The 22,868-nt window shown below is 44.1% G+C and overlaps 1 protein-coding gene across 2 annotated transcripts in view; it reads right to left on the bottom strand.

Moving 5' to 3' along the window:
* The window catches only part of kmt2a (lysine (K)-specific methyltransferase 2A), a 45,932-nt gene that overhangs the window by 5,263 nt on the left and 17,801 nt on the right, over nucleotides 1–22,868 (bottom strand). The window contains exons 8-33 of one of the 2 annotated variants that reach the window (XM_030067097.1): nucleotides 22,273–22,509; nucleotides 21,717–21,863; nucleotides 19,473–19,571; nucleotides 19,050–19,170; nucleotides 18,023–18,136; nucleotides 17,566–17,750; nucleotides 16,475–16,651; nucleotides 15,379–15,489; nucleotides 14,315–14,388; nucleotides 11,972–12,183; nucleotides 11,785–11,879; nucleotides 11,552–11,689; nucleotides 11,288–11,446; nucleotides 10,497–10,608; nucleotides 10,307–10,385; nucleotides 9,983–10,143; nucleotides 9,718–9,870; nucleotides 6,483–9,129; nucleotides 3,677–6,346; nucleotides 2,905–2,967; nucleotides 2,573–2,799; nucleotides 2,118–2,192; nucleotides 1,610–1,784; nucleotides 890–997; nucleotides 665–745; nucleotides 44–173 (exon numbers count right to left, since the gene is read on the bottom strand). In XM_030067097.1, coding sequence (XP_029922957.1) covers nucleotides 44–173; nucleotides 665–745; nucleotides 890–997; nucleotides 1,610–1,784; nucleotides 2,118–2,192; nucleotides 2,573–2,799; nucleotides 2,905–2,967; nucleotides 3,677–6,346; nucleotides 6,483–9,129; nucleotides 9,718–9,870; nucleotides 9,983–10,143; nucleotides 10,307–10,385; nucleotides 10,497–10,608; nucleotides 11,288–11,446; nucleotides 11,552–11,689; nucleotides 11,785–11,879; nucleotides 11,972–12,183; nucleotides 14,315–14,388; nucleotides 15,379–15,489; nucleotides 16,475–16,651; nucleotides 17,566–17,750; nucleotides 18,023–18,136; nucleotides 19,050–19,170; nucleotides 19,473–19,571; nucleotides 21,717–21,863; nucleotides 22,273–22,509 — 8,550 coding nt within the window. Of the gene's footprint in view, nucleotides 1–43; nucleotides 174–664; nucleotides 746–889; nucleotides 998–1,609; nucleotides 1,785–2,117; nucleotides 2,193–2,572; nucleotides 2,800–2,904; nucleotides 2,968–3,676; nucleotides 6,347–6,482; nucleotides 9,130–9,717; nucleotides 9,871–9,982; nucleotides 10,144–10,306; nucleotides 10,386–10,496; nucleotides 10,609–11,287; nucleotides 11,447–11,551; nucleotides 11,690–11,784; nucleotides 11,880–11,971; nucleotides 12,187–14,314; nucleotides 14,389–15,378; nucleotides 15,490–16,474; nucleotides 16,652–17,565; nucleotides 17,751–18,022; nucleotides 18,137–19,049; nucleotides 19,171–19,472; nucleotides 19,572–21,716; nucleotides 21,864–22,272; nucleotides 22,510–22,868 lie in introns of both variants that reach the window. The other variant, XM_030067096.1, reaches the window with a different exon arrangement.

Here is a 22,868-nt window from a genome sequence, read left to right as displayed (position 1 = left end):
AACTAAAGGAATGTCCACAGACAGTTTTCTCTGTCATACTCACCTTGCCGTCATAATATTTCTCCCGTTTATCGGTGAGCACAGAGCGAATGACATTGCCAGAATATTCGATTACCATCTCCCCAGCATCAATGGGTTTTTTGCAGAACAGACCTCGACCATGAATGGGTGATCTGCGTTGGAAGAAAGCTTTTGAAATTTAGTCACAGTGATGTCATTGGAGGAGCTTATCAAAACGCTGTTATAAAGCTAAAGTACCAGTGACCAAATGACCATGATTAGTTCTGGCAATCACCAACCTGTGGTAAGGAATAGACCTGCAAATGTACATTCAAGTGGCTAGTGTACTAGCACAAATCTGAGAGAGTGCAGTATTAAAACGTTCATTAAAGTGCTTTGGGTAATTTTTAGTCTCAATGTGCAGGAAGTGGAATGGCTGACCAAACTAAAACTGTCACTCACACACACACACACACACACACACACACACACACACACACACACACACACACACACACACACACACACACACCACACACACACACCACACACACACACACACACACACACACACACACACACACACACACTCTATGCTTGTTTGGCAACTTCTCCACATCTTGAATGATTTAAGATTAGAGTAACAAAGCACCACTGCTCTAACCTGTAGACTCCTACAGTTTCCTTGGAGGTTGTCTTGAGCTGCTTGAACCTCACAGCCAGGGGAAGCTCCACAGAGGCACGCCTGCAACAGTAATACGTTCTGCATCATTACTATTGCCTATTCTAAATTATTTCTCTGGAACCAATCTGATTTTTTTTTTTTAACATGAAAAATAATTCTACTGGAACAATGTTTTGAGTCAAATATAAAAAGAGATTATCTGACCTAGCAGTCCTGAGCTGCCCTTCCTCCTCATCCTCTTCCTGGGGTCTGTAGTCTGGGGGTTCGCGGTGTTTGGAGGCCAGGAAGTTAAACATGTCAAATACAGACCTCCTGGAGGGGACACAGATAGAGCAGACCTCAGTCAGAAACACAAACACATGCATGCACATGTACACACAGATTACCTCATGCAGCTACTGGCATCACAATCAACAATGTGGAGAGTGAGTATCATAATGACAACCAATATTCCAGTTAGCCTCTTGCATAGGTTTCATACTGTCAAACAGAGCAATGTCCATACACAAAGTTATGTTTGGGTGATGTTGCTGTTACTGCAGTGTTTTATGATGCACAGTAATTAATGAACTTATAACTGTGGTGAAGTTAAAGAAAGAGGTGAAGTAGCCCCGATGTAGTCCGAGCGGCTTGGCAGTTCAGTAGTGATTTGTTTGCTAAGCTCATGGTAAGAACTGTGCTTCCGCCATCTGTGCCTGATTGATTACCCTTCTATCACCAATAATCTTATATCATCTAACCCATCAAGTGACCCCTACCCCAAAATCCCTTGAAAGGGAGGTCAAAGGTCAGGGTTAGAGGCAGAAGAGCAGATAGGGATTCAGTTTCTTGATCAAGGACTTCAGCAGGATAATTCTGTCACTCCAGTGAAAGGACAGGCTCCCTACAACTCTACTGTCCTGCATGTGTCTGCCCCATCCTTACCTCTGGTGCATTTCTGCACGGGCCGAGCCATGGGGGTTGATGGGAGGTTCACTGGTCTCTTCGGGCTTGTGGAAGCGGAAGTGGTAGCTGCGACAGTGTCTAGAGCCGTACAGCTGCTCCAGCAGGAAGACCACTGCCTCGTGGATGACTCCCAGCATCCTCAGTCCATTCACACCTGGGAGGATCAATGGATCAAAACCAAGTGTCCACAACAGCTTTTTTTTTTCTTTTACATGCAAGTGTCCACAGAAACTTTAGTCAGCTTTTAAAATGCTGGAAAAAAACAAACTGTAAATTAGGTAGATTTCCATTAGCAAAGTTAAACCAAATAAATATGCTTCCTAAAAACACAGAAAAATAGGACGCATTCATGAAAAAAATGAAACAACAACAGCTGTGTGTTGTGTTTTTATGATTTGCTATGCAATGAAGATTGAGAATACAGAGTTTGGATTCAAACATTTCAAATCTTCTAAATCTTTTTCAAGTAATCAAAGAGATGCCTCACCTTCAAAGGAAAGCTCTTTGAGTCTAGCATTGGAACGAGCTTCCTGTACCTTATCAGTCAGAGATTTCCAAGCCTCTGTGGAGAGACATGAAGACCAGTAAAATTGCAGGTGTTGCAGGGAAGATGAAATATGTTTTGCAAGTCCGATGTGAAACAGTAAATTCTTTATCTTTCTTTATCTTTTATTCTTTATCTAATAAGATAACTTTAAATCATTTTATATCAAATGATGTGTCTTTTATAAGAAGCCATGTAGTAAGTGAGATAATGTACAATGAAACAGTTTGCAAAATAAACTGTGACAAGGTGATCCAAGACCGCCAACGCAAAGCGTAGGTGTACATCACACCCTTACATAACATAATAGATATGCATATATTATCCATTAGTAAAGGGGATGCTGGAACAGTAACAAGCATAATAGATACAGTGTAGTTAAGGTTGTTTTCTCTCACCCTCGATACTCTCACAGCGGATGTGGAAGCCATCCTCACTGCAGATTTCAAAGATGATGCCTTTCTTGGGTTTGTTGTCCAGGGCTGTGTCCCTGCTATTGCCGTCCTGGTCTGGGGGAGAGGCCACCAGGAGGGGCCCCGGTGCCCTAACCCCCCCAGAATGCTTGTCCTTCTCTCCTGCTTTCCCCGTTGAAACAGGAGCTTCTGCAGCCTTTGTTACAAAGACACTGGAAAGACCAAGATGTAAGGTTAAGTATTAGGTAAATCTTATGTTTTCTATTAGCGGTTATGTGAGTACTGAAGTGGGTGACTAGCCTGTATGACCAACCCACCTCTTGTTGGTTCCCTTGTCTGTGGGCTTGCCTGTGTCCATAGGTTCAGGAGAGCTCGTATCTCTAGAACAGCAAACAAAGACAAAGACAAGTTCAAAACAGGAGTAAATTTCATTCAAAGTAATATATTAATATATAATGTATATAGCAGCCATATTAGATGTTAGTAGTCATCATTCCAAGGATTACAGACTTTGGAGCATGGAGATCAGCAAGCCAAAATACATGTTGAGAGTGGACTCTTAAATGTTTATATCCTAGAAAGATTTTATCCATAGCACTATTGCCACAGCACAGCACTGTGGTCATCATACAAATTCAGGTGAGTAAAGAGTGAGACACTTCACTTATGGATATCTGTAGCAAATATCATCTAAGCACACAGCACATTACTTTCCACAAATAATGTCTGTTCTTTATGGAGATTATCATATAAAACAATCCTATCCTTCCTTCACAAGGATTCACACCATCACCACAAATACGCTGTAGGACAGTTTGCAATCTGTACTTGTTCAAGATGAACTGAAGGCTTAAAATAATAGAAGATGGCTATATATTAATAAATTGGTAAATTGGTATTTCTTCTTAGACAGCTCTATGAAGTCATTAAATAAAACTGTGTCTGTTGATGTGTAAAAATAAAAAAATAGAAAAGTTGCTGATCAAGTCTGTGAAAATTACTGCCATGTAACTTCTAGTCAAATGTAAACAGGAATAAATTTACATCATACAACCATCTCAAACAACCAAATTCATGTAACTGTCTCACCCTGGGTTTGAGGAGGGTCTTCCTGCAGGGTTGCCATGATGCTCCTCTGCCTGCCAGGCCTTGAGCTTCTTTCCACTGGTTTTGTCTGGACTCTGCCTACTCCTCTTTATTTTCTGTTTGCCTTTGTCTTGTCCCAAACCAGTGCCTGCTGCTGAAACTGCTGTGGTGGAACTAGGTGGCCTTTGCTCTGAAGTCCTGGAAATGGCATTCATTCTGGGGCTCTGTGAGTGTGCAGGGGTCTGAGTTTGGGTGAACACCCCAACAACATGCCCCTTAGCTGAACTTAGTGGGGTAGCCACACCAGGGGCTAAAGTTACAGTGGTATTTGAACTCGAATCCAGGGTCTGGGGTTTATTAACCGTCTGGGGTTGATGTTGTAGATGGACACCGCTGCTTTCTGTCTCTCCCTGTTGGTTGACAGCCATGCTGATGGTCTGCTGGGAGGGCAGGACACAGATGCTGCTGGCAATCGATGTCTGGACAGGGGAGCTAAGCTGGGACATCAAAGGAGCTCCTGCTGACTGGAGAACCATTGGCTGATCTGACAGACCCAAACCATGGGGGCCAGCCTTAAAGAGGAGGCTGCTAATTGGCCCTGTGATCTCGGTAGAACTGAGGACAGGGGTGGACAGTGAGACTGAACCTGGAGCAAGAAGGCCTGTAGCACCGCTAGGGGGCACAGAAACAACATTCAGCACTGACTGATTGGAGCTGAGACCAGAGACTGTGCATGGCAGAAGATGAGTAGAAGAATCATGACCCAGGATGCCAGGCTGAGCAGTCGCAGGTATAGGCATCCTCTGCTGAAGGAGAGTGGTAGGCTCAAAGTACATAACCCCACCTGATTTCGGTCTCTTGATAATATTGGGGACCTTGCGCTGTGAAGTGGAGAGGGTACTTAACTCAACCAGACCACCTGGTTGGCCAGGGATACTAGCAGTAATCTGAGGAGATGACAAGTTGATGAGGGTCATGTTGGGAGGGGGTCCAACATCAGATGGAGCCAGAGTAGGCTGGCTACGGGAGCGGGCCAACTTTTTAGTCTTTTTTGGCTGGAGACGGGAAATGGGCCTCTTCTTTCCATGAGCAGAGGCAAGCACAGCCGGGGAAGAAGAGAGGGAGGAGGGACTGGACACTATGGCCACATTGGGACCCAACTCACGGGGCCGACCAGCCTCTGACACGAGAATCTGGGACTGGTCATGAGGCTGGGAGGGCACCCCAATTAGTAGCCCTGAGGTGGTGCTGGGGATTCCAGCCTGAAAGCCTGTTTGGGTGGTTCCTGTAAATGTGTGAATCTGAGGGTGGTGGGGCATGGTGCCAAGGACTTTGCCCCCAGGGAATATCGGCTGGGCTGTAGATAACCCAGTATTCAAGCCGGTGGTGAGTGTCATGGAGCTCAGCACTGCTGGAGAACTGGTGTCCATCACTCCTGTACTGATCTTTTGGGTTACACCATTAGGGAGGGTCTGAAGGACATAGAGGGGCTGGAACTGCTGGTTGAACACAATGAGCTTTTCTGGGCCTGGTTTGATGACTGCTGGACTAGACACCTGAGCCTGGGATGGCCCTGGACCTGGGACTGGGCTGGGGCAGCCTGCAGCTGCAGCTGAGGCAGGAAGATACTTCTGAACCTGAGGGGGCATGGAGGGTGAACTAGGCAGACCAGGGGTGCCAGAACTCCTTGGAACATCCTGGTTACCGGGAGGTTCCACCACCTGGCCAATAGCAGGGCTAGGAATGAACTGTTCTGGAGTCATGTGACCTTCTGTCACCTGTGTGTCCCTATTTCCCAAACCTGTGCCATCATGCTGGTTCTCTGACGGTGACACTCCTGGCCCCCCTCTCTTCTTGTCCCCACCCTTCTCTCCACTGATAGTTTCTGGATCAGAGGTCAAGCCCAGCATGGTACGATCTGAAGTGTCTGAGATGAGACTCCCAGCAGTATGGTTCTGACCAGTGCTCACAGTGGGGCTGCGTGTGGTCAGGACAGAGAGGTCAGAGGGCAGCTCAAGAGGAAGACCATATGGCTCCTCTACGGATATGGAGCTGTTCACACTACTCTCAACAACCCCTCCACTCTCTCCACTGGCCAGCGGCTGGGGAAAATCCTCAAACAGGATGTCTTTGCGCCGGTTGACATCAACTCCAACATAACCCTCATCCAGAAGGAGCTCTGAGGAAGATGGCTCAGGCTGCTGGCCCAGAGCCTGCATTGACATCGAAGGTGTGTTGAGGACAAACTCCATGATGTCTGATGGCAAGATGTTTCCACAGTCATCACTGTTGTTGTTGTCTGAGTCTGATTTAAGCAGGTCTGTGCTGAGGGACAGCTGGGCCTCCAGAGGATCTTGACCCTGAGTCTGTGGCTGAGACTTAACCCCACCTCCAAGAGGGAGACAGTTGTCTTTCTGGTTCTTCCTGCTTTCTCTGCTGTTACCACTCCCTCCTCCTGCTGTTCCTCCACTGTTTTCAGCCTCCTTGCCAGAATCATGGGAATCCAGTTTCTCTGTATGTCTTTCTCTGCCCCTCCTTTTGGGAGTACTCTTATGTGGGGTGGAAGAGGAGGTGGCTGTAGTGGTTGTAGTGCTGGTAGTACAGATGCTGGCATCACTCTCTGATCCATCATCAACACCATCAAGCTGGCCAATCTGCTGCTTGCCCAAGCTCCTGTTAATCATAACAAAAACAAAAAGTTGGATTATTATTAGAGAACACAGTTGATATTTTAAGTAGGGGAATCATAAAAAATGACTACCAATAGTCTGGAGTCAAAAATAACTAGATCTATCTTGGATGTACTTACATACTACTTAGTACGTCATCTCCAGCTCTTCCTTGTCCCCGCTGTTGCTGCTGCTCCTCATCTTTGAGGAAGCGCTGGAGCTGGGAGCCCCTTCCAAGACACTGGTCTATCCCCTCTATAGAGGGTAGGCCCCCACCAGGGTTAATGATTGTTCGAGTAAAGTTGTAATAGTAGGGATCTTTACCCCTCTGTTTCATCCCACCCTCTTCATCCTCTCCACTGTCCCCTGAAGAAGAGGAGGTACTCATATCATCTGCTCCATCCACCTGCCCCTCAGCGGACCTCCTGCTGCCACCAGTCCTCTTCTTCACCACGCCTCCTGCTCCATCCCCACTGCCATAGAACGGGAGGTCCTCCTCACCATATGAGCGAACACCATAAAATGGTGTGAGGCCAAAAAACATGTTGTGACGTGCACGTGCACTGCGTCGAGGGTAACGCCGCTTGGCAGAGCCTGATCCATCACTGTCATCCTCATGATGCTTATCATCAATACCTCTGTCATGGTCATCTTCTGGTCCATCCCCTTCGTCTCCAGTGCCCTGTGCAAGGAGGCTGTGGTGGTCTCGGTGATCACTGCGTGAGTGCTCTTTGCGCTGTTCATCCTCCTCTAGTGGGGTTTGGGTGTCAGATTCAGAGCTGTCACTGCTGCTGGCAGAGGGTGAGGAGAAGAGAGCAGAGCGGGCAGACCGACGGGTCCCCTGGCCAGCAGGAGAGACTGTAGAGGTGGTGCTGGTGCTGGAGCAGGAAGAGGAAGTGCTGGTCCCATTAGGGTCAGTCTTAACATCAGTCTTTGCTGGAGTTACAGAGGGGGGTTTGACTGGTCTCTTTTTGTCTCTAGAGGACAATGACAGCTGATTAATTGTTGGTTTGGTGTGTGATTGGGAGGAGGTCTTCACTCCTCTCTCTGGAGCTAAACCAGCCTGCTGCAGCTGCTGTAAGTTGTCCAGACTGGAGCTGTTCTTTCTCTCAGGACCGGAGAAGCTTTCTCTGCTCTTAGAGGATGACCTGTCTCCTCCCTGGTTCTCCAGCTTCTCCACCTGAGCCTTTCCCTGGGCTTTGGTGCTGTTTCCCATCGTGGGAGCTTTGCTATTGCCACTGTTACGAGAGCTGGGGTTTTGAGCATGTGTGTTGGAGCTGCCAGTCCCTTTAGTATTGTTATTAAGAAGGGGATTTTTGTTGCTGCTGTTGCTGTTGTGGAGAGTCTTCTCTCTGTCACGGTCTTTGGAAACCTCTCTGCTGCTCCCTGTCTTACCTTTGGAGTGTTTGTCTTTGGCAGCTGGGGCCATAGCTGGAGAGGTCTGATGGGAGGAGCTTCGTTTGATAATTTCATCTTCTGCTGGTGCCCTTGATGACCACAGTGGTTTCATGGCTGCAGCAGGGGCTGAACCTGATGAGTAATCATTTGATTTCCGTGCACTGGTTTTCTGGAATGAAGGCTGTGGGGAAATGGATTTTCCAACAACTGAGTCCTTGTGGAGAGGGGCTGGTATGGAAGACCCAGTCCCAACACTGCTGTCCTTTGCTGGGTTGGGTTTTTCCTTAGGCTGGGTGCTGTTGGAGGTGGAAGTGGATCGGTGGCGAGGCAACAAACCGAGGCTAGCTGAGACATCCGGGTCTTTGCCTCCCTGTTTTCCCTGCTTGTCTGTCTGTTTGGAGCTGCCACCTCTCTGTTGACCCGTGAGAACCGCAGTGCCCATGGGAGGAGAGGACTGGCCTGAGCCTGCAGGTGCCAGTCTGGGGCTCTTACCCTCACCTCCAGCTTGTTTGGACTGACTGTTGGGGTTATTGTCTTTCCCTGAGCCAGAGTCTTTGTTTCTCTGACTAGACTCTCTTGAAGGAGGTCTGCCCTTGTCAGAGTCTCTGCTAGAAGGTCTGTCTTTACCTTGGCCTGGGTCTTTTCCTCTATCTGCATCCCTGCTATACTGTCTATGCTTCTCAGTGTCCCTAAGCCCTGCATCTCTACTAAGTGACCTACCTTTTTCAGTGTCCTTGTAATTGGGATCTCTGGAGGTTGGTTTGCCCTTGTCTGTATCTCTATTGCTTGACTCCCTGCTAGCCTGTCTCCCCTTCTCAGGGTCTCTGTTTGCTTGTCTCCCCTTCTCCGAATCCCTAAAGCTGTCTCTACTAAGTGGTCTTCCCCTTTCAGTCTCTCTCAGACTTGCGTCTTTACTCAACGGTCTCCCCTTTTCTGGCTCTTTGGAGGGTAGTTTCCCCTTGTCAGAATCTTTCTGCCCAAGTTCTCGAGATAATCTATTCTTTTCAGAATCCTTAGATGCTTGGTCTCTGCCTGACATTCTCCCCTTGTCTGTGTCTCTGAGGCCTTGGTCTCTTGATGGCTGTGATCTGTTCCTGTCTATGCAGGGAAATCTTCCTCTCTCACCATCCCTTTGGATTGAATCTTTATTAGGGTGTCTGACTTTCTCAGGATCTCTGGCAGGGGAGGGGATGACAGGAGGGGGTGAGGTAAGGGGTCGTGACAAGGTCTGTGGGGGGGAGGTCACCCCTTTCTGTCTGTTGAGCTGGTGGGGAGGAGGGGAGAGAGAAGGGGTGCTGTGGCGTCGTGAGCCAATGTTTCGCATGCCTGGATTCAGCAGCGGGTCACCGACTGTCACAATCTCATGGCTTTGGGACTGTGTCGAGCCTCCTTGAAAACAAAATATGAAAAATCAATTTATGCGACAAGGTGAAGCATTGTTTTTTTTTTTTTTTTTTTACTTCTATGGCCATCAAATTTCTCTGTTCTTGTGTCTAGAGAAAACTGTCATTTGGCCATTTTCAAAACAAAACTGAACTTTAAAAATTCAGGTTTTCTACATCTTGTAGTAACTGAAAGAAAGAAAGGTAATTTTAGCTTCAGTAAACAGCACAATTATTCTTATTTGCACATAATATAATAAAAGTGGTTTCTCTGGTTCCAAATTAACTCACCTGCATAATTACCTAAGGATTAGGGAAGAGAGTGTGACTAGAACACATTACATTAAGTGCAAATAAAAACAATTGTACTGTCTACTGAAGCTAAAATTATCTTTCTTTCAGTTGCTACAGTATATAGTGGTATTTTTAAAGGTCAGTTTTGCCAGAAAAAAAAAAACAGCTTTCTCTAGACACAAAAACTTTGTTTTTGAAAGGTGGTGCTTAACACACTGAAAAAATAACAACAGACAAGATCTGTCAAAAATTGTTCTGAATCAGAACAAGAGGCTTGGATACAAGTGGACACTATTTTTACCTGGAGAGGGCATGGGTCTGGGACCTGGTGAGCGCTGACAAGGAGGATAGCTGGGGTGTCGGTTTCTGGTATAAACCCTGAGTTTGGGGGTGTTGGCAGGGGAAAGGGCATCAGAGCGCCTTGGGGAGTCAAATGGATCAGGAAAGTCTTTATCTGAAAAAACAACAGGACCAACAACACATAATTTAGTTAAGCATTATGTTTTGCTCTCAAATAAGGTATAGTGCTTTCAAGATAGTCTGTATGCCATGCAGGTTAATCCTACCTGCCACAGGAGGAGGGCTGTGTGCTATGGTACGATTCTCCTCAGGAGCCATCATGCTCTTCAGATCAGACTCTACCACTGGAGGGCGACAAACAAGGATCCTACATGTGTAGACACAACGCTTACGGGCATCCAACGTGCTCCAGTACACCCTAGAACACCTTGGGGGGGACACATTAGTTTCATTAGTTTGACAGAATGAACTTCCATTGCCTGTTCAAGTTATATTATCTGTAATTTTAGAGATTCATTGTAATGATAGCACTTAAAATAGCACAAGGCACAAAATATAGTTCAGATGAAAATTAAAAATATGGAACTTACTGGTATCCTATAGGGAAGAGTTTGCGCTTGCAGTCTGAGAGTTCTGTCAGTATCCCCAGGCAATCAATAGTCATGGAACCTGCAAAGACAATGCGAATATGTAAATAATCAATCAAGAGACACCTGGATCAAAGGTAAGTCAATGTTAACAATGAGATAGTCAAATGCTCATCTACCATCATCTACCCACCTATCATCATGTGGACATTTTCAGGCTCCAGTCCTGCCAGCCACTTCCTCCTAAGGCTAATGCCCTCCAAATCCACCAAGATCCTGCGGGTCACCTCAAATCCAGACACCACCTGTAAAAAAACAAAAGAAACATAGGAAAGATTGTTGATGGTGAAGAGATTAAAATTAGAACGCTATTAGTCCATAAATAGTTATGTTTTCTTACAGTCACTGATCCTGGTCAGCCTTGACTCATACTGCTCAACAACTAACCTACATGCTTCACACGCTTGAGTAAGTGATACAGGTAGAGACAGGAAGAATGCATCTCCTGTCATGCTATACATTATCTTATCTAAAGAATAGTTTTACAGTGGTCTGTCATCAGTACAAAAACTATAGTTCCACAGGTCTCATTGTGTAGCTGCTAACTCAACCTATAAAATTTAAAACTATTTATTCTCGTCATTCAGGGATTTCCTCAGGAATAAGAAATCCCCTATATAAAACCTTAGTTGATCTGCATAATTTGTACATTCTGATGTACCAGTGTTGTGCACACACACTGACGTGCTATCTGCCTCTATGGCTCTTAAGTGACTGTTTTGAGTTGCTCTCGACTAAGAATTGCTTGCTTGGGAGACTGAAATCTGAATGATCTAACACCTTTTTTTACCTTTTTTCTACACAGTTTGTTTTCTTCTGTCCTTTGGTAGTGCATGCATTGATTTAAGGGGTATGCCCATGTGGCTGCAACCTAAATTTATCAATGAATCTTTGACAACACAGTAAATAATGAAGTCTTCTTACTTCTCCCTTGATTAGGTCTCTGTGCCTCGGGCAGTAGACCTTCTTGTCCTCCAGGAAGACACAGTGGCACTGCCGGGCACACATGAAGTGGTAGTTACTGGTGCAAGAGGTGAGGCAGCAGCCCACCGTGGCCCCTGGCCTTTGACACTTCTCACAGCGCTGAGTAGGAAGCACACAGAAACATCAAGATACATTATTGCATGTCCACCCAGTAAATTTAAATACACTGCAAGAATTTGCGATCAATCTGGCATCATGTCTTACCAGCTGTTTTCCCCTGAGAACAGCCATGTGAACATTCTTCAGAGAGCCGTCGTCGTCCTCAAACACCTCAGCAGACCACAGAGCACAGTTCACGTGGGTCCACTCATTCTGCCCAATGTACAGCAGCCGGCCGCCCTCCTACAACACATACGCACAATACAAATGACATTTTCAAGCATCAAGGCCTCAGCCTTATGAGTGTTAAGGTGAATCTAAGTAGATTCTTGACTCACATTTGTGTTCTCGTCTCCATACTTTAGACACAGAACGCACTGCCTGTTATCACTCACGCCTGGTGGAGGAGGGAGCTCTGGGCTGTCTTCACGGTCTGAAGAAAAGATAATAAGCAAGAAGTAAGCCAGTTAGTAACCAGGCAGTCAGAGATTGTGTGTTTATTTGTGTGTTGAAGGTTTGCCTTACCAGGTAGCAGCGGGAGTGGTGGGGGTAGAGATGGATGGAGTGGAGGAGAGGAAGCTGGAGAGTCTGGTTCTCCAGGCGTCTTGGGCCGGGGAGCTGGGATAATCTTTTTCATGAGGAGCGGGTGCTCAGAGCGGGAGAGCTCCTCTCTCTCCTGCCACTGGGCGTAGTTGTGGTCCAGGGATGGAGGCAGCACAGCATTGGGGAGGAGACCACTGCTGAGGGGCAACAGCACAAACACAGAAGCAGCATGAGCAACATTTTTAACAGCCTACTAGTGCGAACATTGATTGTGCAATACATAACCTTTTCTATCCGACAGCAATGATTGTTATATTGCCAAAGCACAATTATGAACTACAGAGCACTCCCAAAGCAATCCTGGCTAACCACATCAGTCATGAAGTGGATTTATAACTTCAGTGGAACTTAAGCAGAAGAGAAACATTCCTAGGCCACAATTCAGAATTTAGATCGGTATGGTGAGGATTTTACATCGCTATTAACTTCAGTCATCTATGTTATTAAGCGCCTCTAGGGCAGCTTTGTTAGCATAAAGTGGAGTTTTCCCAAAATAAAGGTTCAGAGAGGCCTTGGAGTCATATTTGCTTAGTGATTTTGATCTCTGCTCTTAAGAGGTCAAGTAAGTATAGAAAACCCTGTGGCATTTTGAAGGGATGCATAGCACTTTTTCGGTCCAATTCTCAGTAAAGGATATGAATAAAATTAAAATCTCAGCAATTTTTTTTTGTTCAATTGTTATTCCTGCACACAAAAAAAACTTTGCTGGGTTTGATCTACTTATGAATTAAACAGCCTTTAATTACTCCTGGCACAGAGAGAAGTAACAAATTAGACTGAATTGACAAGTAAACCACAACAGGACCACAAATTTGTATCAAAGAGCTTATAGGTGAAATGTGACACTTAGGGTTTGCCTCCCACAATGCCTAGGGGGCAGGAAGAATAGGTGGCCTGGGAAAGCTGATAGCCAAACACAAGTAACTGAGTGTGTGTGTGTGTGTGTGTGTGTGTGTGTGTGTGTGTGTGTACAAATGGCTGTACTATGCAAGGTCCCAGAGCACTGCCATCCATTTACACAGTGGTGCATGCTGCAGACCAAAGAGAGGCTATGAACCATTCCTACTAATAATGCCAGATGAGAACCTGTCATCTCTGTAACAACTTCATAAAACAAATATCAAATACTCAATAAGATCATTTCGTTATGACTCACTGAATGACAGGAAATGTACTAATCAATGTCCTCTATCTCCCAGAAAGAAATTTTGAATAGCTGCCTTAACTGCCAAAGGCTTCAGACAATTTGTGTCAACCAGTCCTGATGGAAGTTATTTTTGGGGACCTGGTATTTTTCTAGTCAGTCACTAATTTGCACAAAAAAAGAGACTATTATTCCAGCAAATTTTATAGTAATTCTATCAACCTTCAATCAGTGTTTTTTGGGTGCATTTTCAATTTGAGTGTGTGAGCATAATCCACCGTCGTCATCTCACTCTGCCTCCAATCGCTTACCCACTATTCGTGACCAAAGAGCTCATTCATGTACAGAGGTATTGTGAAATATACCGTATTTGATTACTGCAGCTTTGAGTTTCGGCTGGATGCTTTTATCTTCAGTTATTGTTGTGAGATAAGGTCTGCTGAGAGAACACAGCTGAAGTGATCTACTCCTCTCAGCGTTAAGTGCTCTTTCTCTCAAAAATCGAGAGAATCTGTTAGTGCCTCTGCTTTATTTGACGGTGACAGTAGAGAGAGAGGGAATGACATGCAGCAAAGGGCCGGGGCCAGATTTGAACCCAGGCCGCTGCAGCAAGGACCTAGCCCTGATGTGGCATACTCCACCAGGCCAGCCACTGGGGTGCACTCTCTTTGTGCCTGGGCAAGCAGGTGATTTCACGGTGATTCACAAAGCTGAATTTAAGAGTTTGCTGTTGCATTTGGAGGTCTAGCATCATTCCGCATCTCAGCTTTCTAATATCTGGCCATGGACCCTCTGTTATAGACTTTAGTCTATAGTTTTAATGGATGAATTCCCTTCTGGTTTAAACATCCATATATCCTGTCCATCCCATTTTTAGCCATGCCTTTATTCATCTTATGAAATATCATTAAAATCAAAGGTCACATTCTTGATTTAGTTCTTTGTGTTGGCTTTGTCCGTCATGAGTTGGTTTTACAAGATGTATGTTTTTGCTGTCCCCCCTTTTCTAAAACTTCAGTGTGAAGTATTTTACTGATAGCCACAACAGCTGGCTACTATGCACTGCATATTGTGTAATCTGTATAATTTCATGCAACGACTACTGTGCTGCTGACACTCACTTGGCAGAGACTTTTTGCGTTTCCCAGAACCTGGACTCTTTAACCTTGAACCATGGGAAGATTCGCTCCATTTGCTGAAAGAGAAAATTTGAGATCATGTTCACACATCACAGCAGACAAACAGAAAGTACGAGTACAGACATGAATTTGGGACAGGATGGTGGTTTGTGAGATTGTGGGCCCTGATTTTATCCTTTGTCTGATCATGCCTTTTGTAACCCATGGCTGAGAAATTGTCCAGTAAAAAAAATTCTGTTCTCTGTATTCATGTATTTTCCCCTGGGAAGGTTTGCTGAGCATGGATGCTATTTTTCAGCACCACCCTGCTCCACACTCACACACAGAGGTACACACATTCCCACCTGGGAGCTGCACAGTACGACCACAGGAACAGCAGGAGGTTAACTGCCTTGTCTTTAGTTTACACTGTATATCTTGTGTATACCAATTTCTCATTTGATTAATATAATTTGATTAATTTGTCCACTTGGTCAGCCCCCACACTGCACACCTGACTGGCCAGGGAGGAGACCCCTCTCTCTGTGGTGCTTCAAGATTTTGTTAATTCCCCCTGTTATTTTCGAGTTTTTTCTCGCCCGCTGGAGGGCTGATGTCAGGGGGCGTCATTGTTTTGCTTGTTGTAAACCATTGGCCTATAAAGCATTTTGAGATTTGGGGCTTTAAATTAACTCTAACTTGAATTTGCTCAAGGGCACATCAGCCGTGGGGAGTCAAGAGCACCATTCATTCACACTACTGAGAGACTGGACCAGCAGCCTTCCAATAAGAAGTCTGCTTCTCTAACCTGTAGACCACAGTTACTCCCATTTTGTGTGTGTGTGTGTGTGTGTGTGTGTGTGTGAGACAGAAAAATAAATATCAGATTGTATAGCATCTGTTTACCTCTTACATTAAAAGCTAACTCTGATATGACACAAACTACACCGAACTGAAGTGTATTATTGCCTTTCTGGAATTTGTCAGTGCCTGTGAGCTGTGTTGTAAGTGCATTTACAACAGTGCAGCAGAACTGACATGATCCAGCATTAACGTGTGGTTCTCACCCGAATGAAGAAGGACTTGACCATGCTATTGGCCTTTCTGCTCTCAGGCTGCCCACCGTCACTGTTGATAGCTGTCTGAATGATCCGCACGATGTCATCACTGAATTCCAGCTGGGAGAGAGATGAACCGACACATAAATACACATGCACAGGAACACACACACACACACACACACACACACACACACACACACACACACACACACACACACACACACACACACACACACAGTATGACACAGTGTCCTCCTTCTCATACCTTCTCTCTCCTTGACCGCCGGCGGTAAACTCATGCTGAAGGAGTGTCACAGTAACCGTTCTGTACCCCTCGCCATCCTCCTTACCTTGCACTTTCTACAATTCCCAGTCTGTCATCCTCCGAAAACTGTCACTTCCTGCAGCTTTCCTCTCTCCTCTAGTCTTTTTTTTATAGTCAAATAGTAAGCTGCAGAAGCACCAGCACTTGAGCCATATTTTTCCTCATGTGTTAAATAAATGTTAATTTAACATTATGTAGCACAGGCCCACCTGTGGCTTTAGGAAATGAGGACACGGGGATTATGCAATTAAACTAAAAAAAACAACAATATTTACTGCTCTAGTTGTTTTTCCGCTGATAATAGACTTCAAATATGAAAGTGAAATCTTGTTTTGTCGTAAATGATGGAGATGAATCAACCCTCTCCCCTCTGAATTTGAATCTGACCATTAGACCAGCACACATACACAGTTATGAAGAATGTTCACAACCTGCTTGCTTGCACAGATCAAGCCCATCCTCTCATAAATGCACACATACATTTTAACTGCTTTCCTGATAAAGACATGCTGGTCTGTCCTGTTGCCATAATAAAAATATGCATTTTTTTCATCTTGTGAAGGGCTCAGTGCATGGGTAAAATATGGTCTAAATAAAAAAAGTCTTCTTCAAAACAATCCATGCTACACTACAGTTTATTTTATATGGCCATATGGACATCTGTGTTTAAAATGATCAACGCTTTGCAATCCATCTTTTTTTTTTTTTTTTTTCAAATAACATTATCTTCTCTTCTCTAGGACACGGGAGTCACAAGATGCCAGAAAACATACTCACCACTGACTTGTAGCGGCCTTGATCCATCTTCTTCTCAACTGACTCCAGGTCTGGAGGAGAGTCACTGGGAGGTGAGGGGGTGACTTCAGTCAGGACTGGGGGGTCTGGACCTTCAGGGGAGCGACGGGATGGGAGACTCTCCTCCGTCTCAGGGTTCAACTCCGGAGGCTTCACCGCCTGACCCAAAGCCAGAAAGTGTTGACTAAAGCAGTGTCTATTAAATTTATTGTGCTGTTGCAGCTTTCTACTGCTGAAAAACTGCCCCACTGCTAAAAATTGTAAATACAATAAAAATTCATCATCTGGCCTTTTTACTCATTATGTTAAAGTTCAAGTTTATTTCTAGCTTTTAATCGCCGAGTACAGTTTCTAAGGGGTTTAGGCCTCATCCCTCCATATTACAGAAACATAAAATTTGAAATTAAAGCACACCTGTCCATACATCATGGACAGGTGTCCATGATGTATGGACCTTCTAATGGACCTAAGAACAACAGGTTTCAAACCCCAAATTTACTCCAGCTCTACTAAAAAATCTAAAGGAAGCACTACTCAAGTTTGTATGAGATGCATATGAATGCTCATTAGACTTAGACCAAAATGAGGGTTGGAATGTGTTCTAAATATATGTTTGTGTGTGTGTGTGTGTGTGTGTGTGTCCATCTGTGTTTCTCTTGTATTCTTCAGCAGTGCTACACCATGAGAAGAAAATTAACACCACTGATAAAAATGATGAAAATCAAATGAACGATACAATTTCAGTCCCTAAAAAGCACTCAATACTGAGTATGAATATTTTAAGATTATAAAGTTGTCAAAGAAACACCACAACTTGGACTAAAACTTTAACTGTAACTGTAGAAACAAAGTTACATCTACAATGCAAGAGACGCTGCCACACTGGTGTCAAATGTTGCACAGGTCCTCACAATCAGTCGGGATGCTACATTGCGGTCATAGAGCTTGGAGCCCTTAATTGCTGCTTGCATCTCTATTTCCAAACTCTACCAGCTTTGTTAGAGTGGAAACACGTCTTTGTGCGTGTTAGTCTATCTAGAGTTACAGAGGAAGCAACAGCATGCGTATCTCACCTGTCTGTAGCGTAACAGGTGTGTGGAGGTGCGTGAGTTGAGCAGTGCATTGAGGACGTGGCGAACGCAGCCCTGCAGCTCCTTCTCCAAGGCTGTTCTCCACTCGGCCGGATGGCGCTCTGTACAGTTGGTGCAAGTGTAGGCGACACTCTCTGGCAGCTTTGACAGCAGCTCGTACATTTCATCTAGGAGGCAGCCACAGATGACAGGTCATTATTGAGCCCAACTATTAGGTTTATCATCTTCCAACATCTCATCAAGATGGAAAATATGACAGGACTCGCAGGGCAGCCTGTCAGTCAGCAGCCTAAAAAAAATGACAACTGAGATGACACATGAAGTGAAAAAAGTTCTGCTAACTACTGCTGTTCAACCTGTGGAAAAATAACTTTGTAATGCAATATGATCTTTTTTTTCGTTTTGCGACATTTTTGTTAATCTGAAGAGTCCGACTAACCTGTCAGGTTCTCACACTTGGCATGAACCCAATGGTCACAGCGGCCACACTGCATCATCTTGCTGTCGTAGTCGTCATCATCATAGCACTTATCACACAGCGGGCAGAAGTTCCCTGAGAGAGAAGATGGTAACGTGAACCGAGAAAGTTTCAGACCACTTGTCACAGTGCTGGATGGATCCAAGAAACTGCCCTCCTAATGGCTGTCAACTTGCTTCAGAGGATGATGGAGAAACAACAACCACTGACACAGTTTTACAACTCCATACTATACCACCAAAGATTTAACCTGTTAACAATCTGGCGGCCTGCTGCCTGTTCTTAAATGGTATATTTCTGCGTACGGGGACCTAAACAGCCTTGGAGTGGTATAAATTGGATTTGACTGGAAAGCTGAAACTCTTGTGGATTCAATGAGCCCACTTTTATTCATGTGTGATGATGTTAGCCCCTTTTCACTGCAGTGGGACTATGTCTGGTTTTCTAGGTTTATTGACAATAACGGAGAGTTTCTGAGCAATGTCCAGACATAAGTGCTCGCCATCCAATTGCCAAAAAATACAAATCTTACAGAAATCTCCTAATGTCCAATGTTTTTGATACCAATTCAAAACAAGTTTTGCTCCTTAAGGTCTTGGTGTGTCAATGTGGCGTTTTGGGGGGATTTTTGACCATGTATATGAATTTGAGTGGTCAAAAATGGTTTAATTTTGCACCAAATCTGTGTAACAAACCACCACCAAACAACCAAAAACTGAACATGGGAATGGCCATCATACATTTCCATCATAATATTCGAACCTTTACACACTCTAAATAAATACATACATAATACATACATACATACATACACACATAGATGCCTAACCAAAACACAATGCTTATTACAGATGTATGACTACAATAACTTGACACACAGTACTGAAATGCATGTCAAATCAATCTTTAGGTACCAAGCTAATCTTTTGTCTCTTATCCTCCCAAGAATGGGAAAAGAAGAGTGTACCTAACTCCAGAGGCCACTCACCTTTAGCAAAGAGTTTGGCACAGTCATGACACATGGAGAAGTCATGTGACCACTGGGCATCCCAGGATTTCCCCGGTTTAGTGGCTCCACAACTCTTACAGCGCACACACTTAGTGCAAACCTGAATGAGAAACAGCACAGACAAAGCTGATGACTACACGGCAGGCACTGCTGTAACTTGCAGGCAGTTGCATACAGAGCAAGAATGGTGTGAAAGTGACACTACAAGAGGAGTAAAATGTTCTCCGAGTGAGTGCCTGTAAAAGAATAGCATGAATGTAGCTAGCACAGTGGGAAGAGAGCCTGGAAAAAAAAAAACAGTGAGCATGATGCTTCAGCTCAGTCAGGCAGCGGTACAAGGTTCTATAAAAAAATGGAGAAGGTGGAGAGGAGGAGTAAAAGAAGGAAGGTGTGTATCCATACCCAGACTCTCTTCTTCTTGGTGGGTCTGGTAGGGTGGTTGGGACCCAGGCACTCCGGGTGATAGCTGTTACGGCACTTATCGCACTCTAGCAGCTGTTGCTACAGTGAGAGAGGACAGAGAGTGAGATGAGACCATTTGAATATCAAACAAGGCAACAGTAAACATGTTGTCCTCCACCAACCACGCAGCCCTCCCTCATAGCCAACTGGTAACAAATACATTGTTACCATGTTTTGATTCTTAACGGTAGCACCCACCATGGGCCAATCAGCATGATTTGAAAATGCTGGAACACAGGGATGAGATGCATCATTCCCCAACATTTAGTCAAAACCTAATCAGCATGACAGATATTTTGCACTACCCAAAGAACAGATATCCACCTGTAGTCCTCATCCCAATTTTGTCATTGAAGGCTATTACTTTTTTCACCACTGGCTTCTTGAGGGATGGAAATCAATGATATCAAAGGCAATACAATGCAACAATGGTATGTTACGAGCTGTCCAAAAAAAGCCACTTAAGCAGAAACTGCAGTTAAGTTTCTCTTGTCTTGTCAAAACATTTAGGAGCCATTCTCCTTTATTCTTTTCTGATTCACATGAAAACTACAATTAAAATATTAGTTATAACTAAACAGCCGAGAAGCACTGTTCAGTAAGACTTTTATTCACAATTTGTTTGATAATGAAACATTACCGAACAAATCTATCATCAGAGAATGCTACATGTGCAGGAATTCTTACTGTCTCGTGAGCAAAATGACCTTGATATCACAGGAGCACTGACAGAGTTCTTGATCAATACACATGCCTCAAGGATTATTGGCCAGTGCTGAGATTTCTGACTTTTAAAAACTCACTCTCTGGCCTACATGCAGTTACACCATACCAGAAACCTGTTGATGTCTTTGTAACTCCTTGGTGACTGACAGATGCCAGCAAGAGTAATAAAATATAGCCATAAGCAGCATTGACGGGGTCCAAGCACTTATGAATAACGCAAAATATGAATCTCAGGAGGAGTGGAAAGAGAAGGATGTTTGCTTGAGTGTTGCTAGGCAGTTGCTATGGTGTTAAAGTAATTACAATGCAAAGCTTAGGCAAAAGTATTTGTCTAAGCGCTGCTGAAAGGTGATTGACTGATGACGGCCATATTTTTGGAGTATGAGGGCATCCTGTCAGATATCATTAAACCTTTGTACAATGAAGAGGCATACAAGATTTCACATGGATAGGACAAGCAGTTATTTGGAACGTGAAATCTATGAAAAAAAAAAGATTGTAAAAAGCCAAAGCAATCACTTAGTCAATCATAACAAATCTTTACACATCGATGGAGACGTAAACCTAGCTTGTGTATATCAAATTTAATATGAATCCTTTGAACTGTTTACTGAATACATTAAACTGTTTTTTTGCTTTTTTTTTTTCGCATTTGTAGCGCCCCCAAGAGATGAAACGCAATGCATCCAAGAGTTTTGGCAAGTTTTATTCTTTGTATGAGCCTCACCTTCAAAATTTTAAAGGAAATTTTGGTGTTAACTGTATTGTATATCAAAAATCTGAAATTATACTTTTTCCAGCTTGGACTAGCTATGCTATATATCACATTTGATGCCAATTGCTCAAAATTTGTACAAATATTGAAAAAACTGTTTTGGATATTAAAAAAATAGTGGAAAATCTGTCTAGATGCAGATGAGCATGGCTTGAATAGATTCCTCTGGACCCAAAGAATCATTGAAGAGAATTTTGTTTCTGACCCAGATACTTTTAGGGCAAAATCAACACGAGAGAAAAAAAAAATCCTTACAAGATATAATAGGGTTCCAGCAGCTTCACTGCTTGGACCCCTACTTACTTAATTTTACATGAGGATTTGTTTCATAGAGTCATTAACACAGAATCCATTTCTTGGCAGTCAGATTTTCTGCTGCCTTTGCTCCAAGGAGCAATAATGAACAAATCAATACAAGCTATTAACATGTAACAGCGAGGCAATTTTCATCACTGTGGGTTGATTGACTAACTTTATTTGTACATAATCCTAAGATTAAAAACATAGGAGACTGTCTCTCCACAAATTTTACACAGGGCTCCGGTTAATGAATGAAATCAGGGCAAAAATCCAAGAAGCTGATTAAGAGGTGTCTGCTGGCACTGAAAGCTTCTTTCTAGGGGAGATTCTCCAGCCTTTAGATGTTGTTACTCTGGGAGTAGGAACTACACTGACTGGCTTACTTTAGTTTTCTGGTGCTGGCGCCCACAGGCCTGGCAGAAACGGCATCGACGACAACACCAGTTCTCCCACTGCTCCTGGAGGGGGCGCTCTGTCTCCCCCAGGCAGAAGAGATGGAAAGGTTCACAGCAAACCTGGCAGAAGACAAACTAGGGAGAAAGATAGAGAGAAAAAGAAGAAAGGGAGGAGAAAGAGAAAGATAGACTGTTAAATAAAAGTTTAATGGGAGCTCTGAGCACCCTAACTATATTACTGTGTACCTCTGGTGTGCTTAACTCTAATAAGCTGTTAAATGGGAACTTGAGGGCTTACATGAGCATAAGCATATGTGTGAGCCAAAAGTTATCAGACTGTTGTGTAAGACCCTTTTTACATATTGTTCAAATAGTGTTCAACACTTTTTAGATATATGAATAATGGAACAAGTGAGTGCCGGAGACCAAAAGCAAGAACAAGCCAAAGAAAACGCAAAATAAAGAAAAAATAAAAGTGTAAAAGAAACGAATTTTAGAAGAATTTTAGAGAGAATGTCCAAGCGGGAATGTGTGTTTTTATTACCTCAACATTTCCACTGCTGGCACACAGGAAGCAGAGCACCCTGGGTGTGACAGGCACAGAGGTGAGCAGGCTGAGGCCGCCAGCCTCCCACACCTTCTCCACATCATGGTCCCTCTTGAAATCCACTCTGATACGATGCACTCCGTCGCAGGGCGCTCTGGGCTTCACCTGGCCCACCGTCGAGGGAGTGCTCAGCCAGTTTAAAGTACTGCTGCTGGGGGGTTTGGTGGGTAGTGGCTGCTCAGGTTTTCCAGAGGTCACAGGAGAGTGGGGAGACAAAAGAGGGGGTGAACTGGAGATTATGCATAGTCTGTGCGGTGAAAATTATGTATATATATGTTTTTTTTTTTGTTGTTTGTTTTTTGCAGACTAGGAGGGAAGATTGTGCCTATACATCAGATAGATTGATAGATAAATACACACACACACACAAATATATATACACACACACACACATCAACATATAGATATATATCTATATCTATATATAAAGAGAGAGAGAGACACACACACACACACACACACACAGAGTCTAGACAAATCTAACCAAGATAACAAGAAGCTTTAAACTCAGTAATAAACCTAAATGCTCCACG

This window comes from Myripristis murdjan, chromosome 13, assembly GCF_902150065.1.
Source record: "Myripristis murdjan chromosome 13, fMyrMur1.1, whole genome shotgun sequence".
Classification (NCBI taxonomy): domain Eukaryota; kingdom Metazoa; phylum Chordata; class Actinopteri; order Holocentriformes; family Holocentridae; genus Myripristis; species Myripristis murdjan.
The sequence above is the reverse complement of the archived record's forward strand: the minus strand, read 5'-3'. Positions and strand labels throughout refer to the sequence as shown.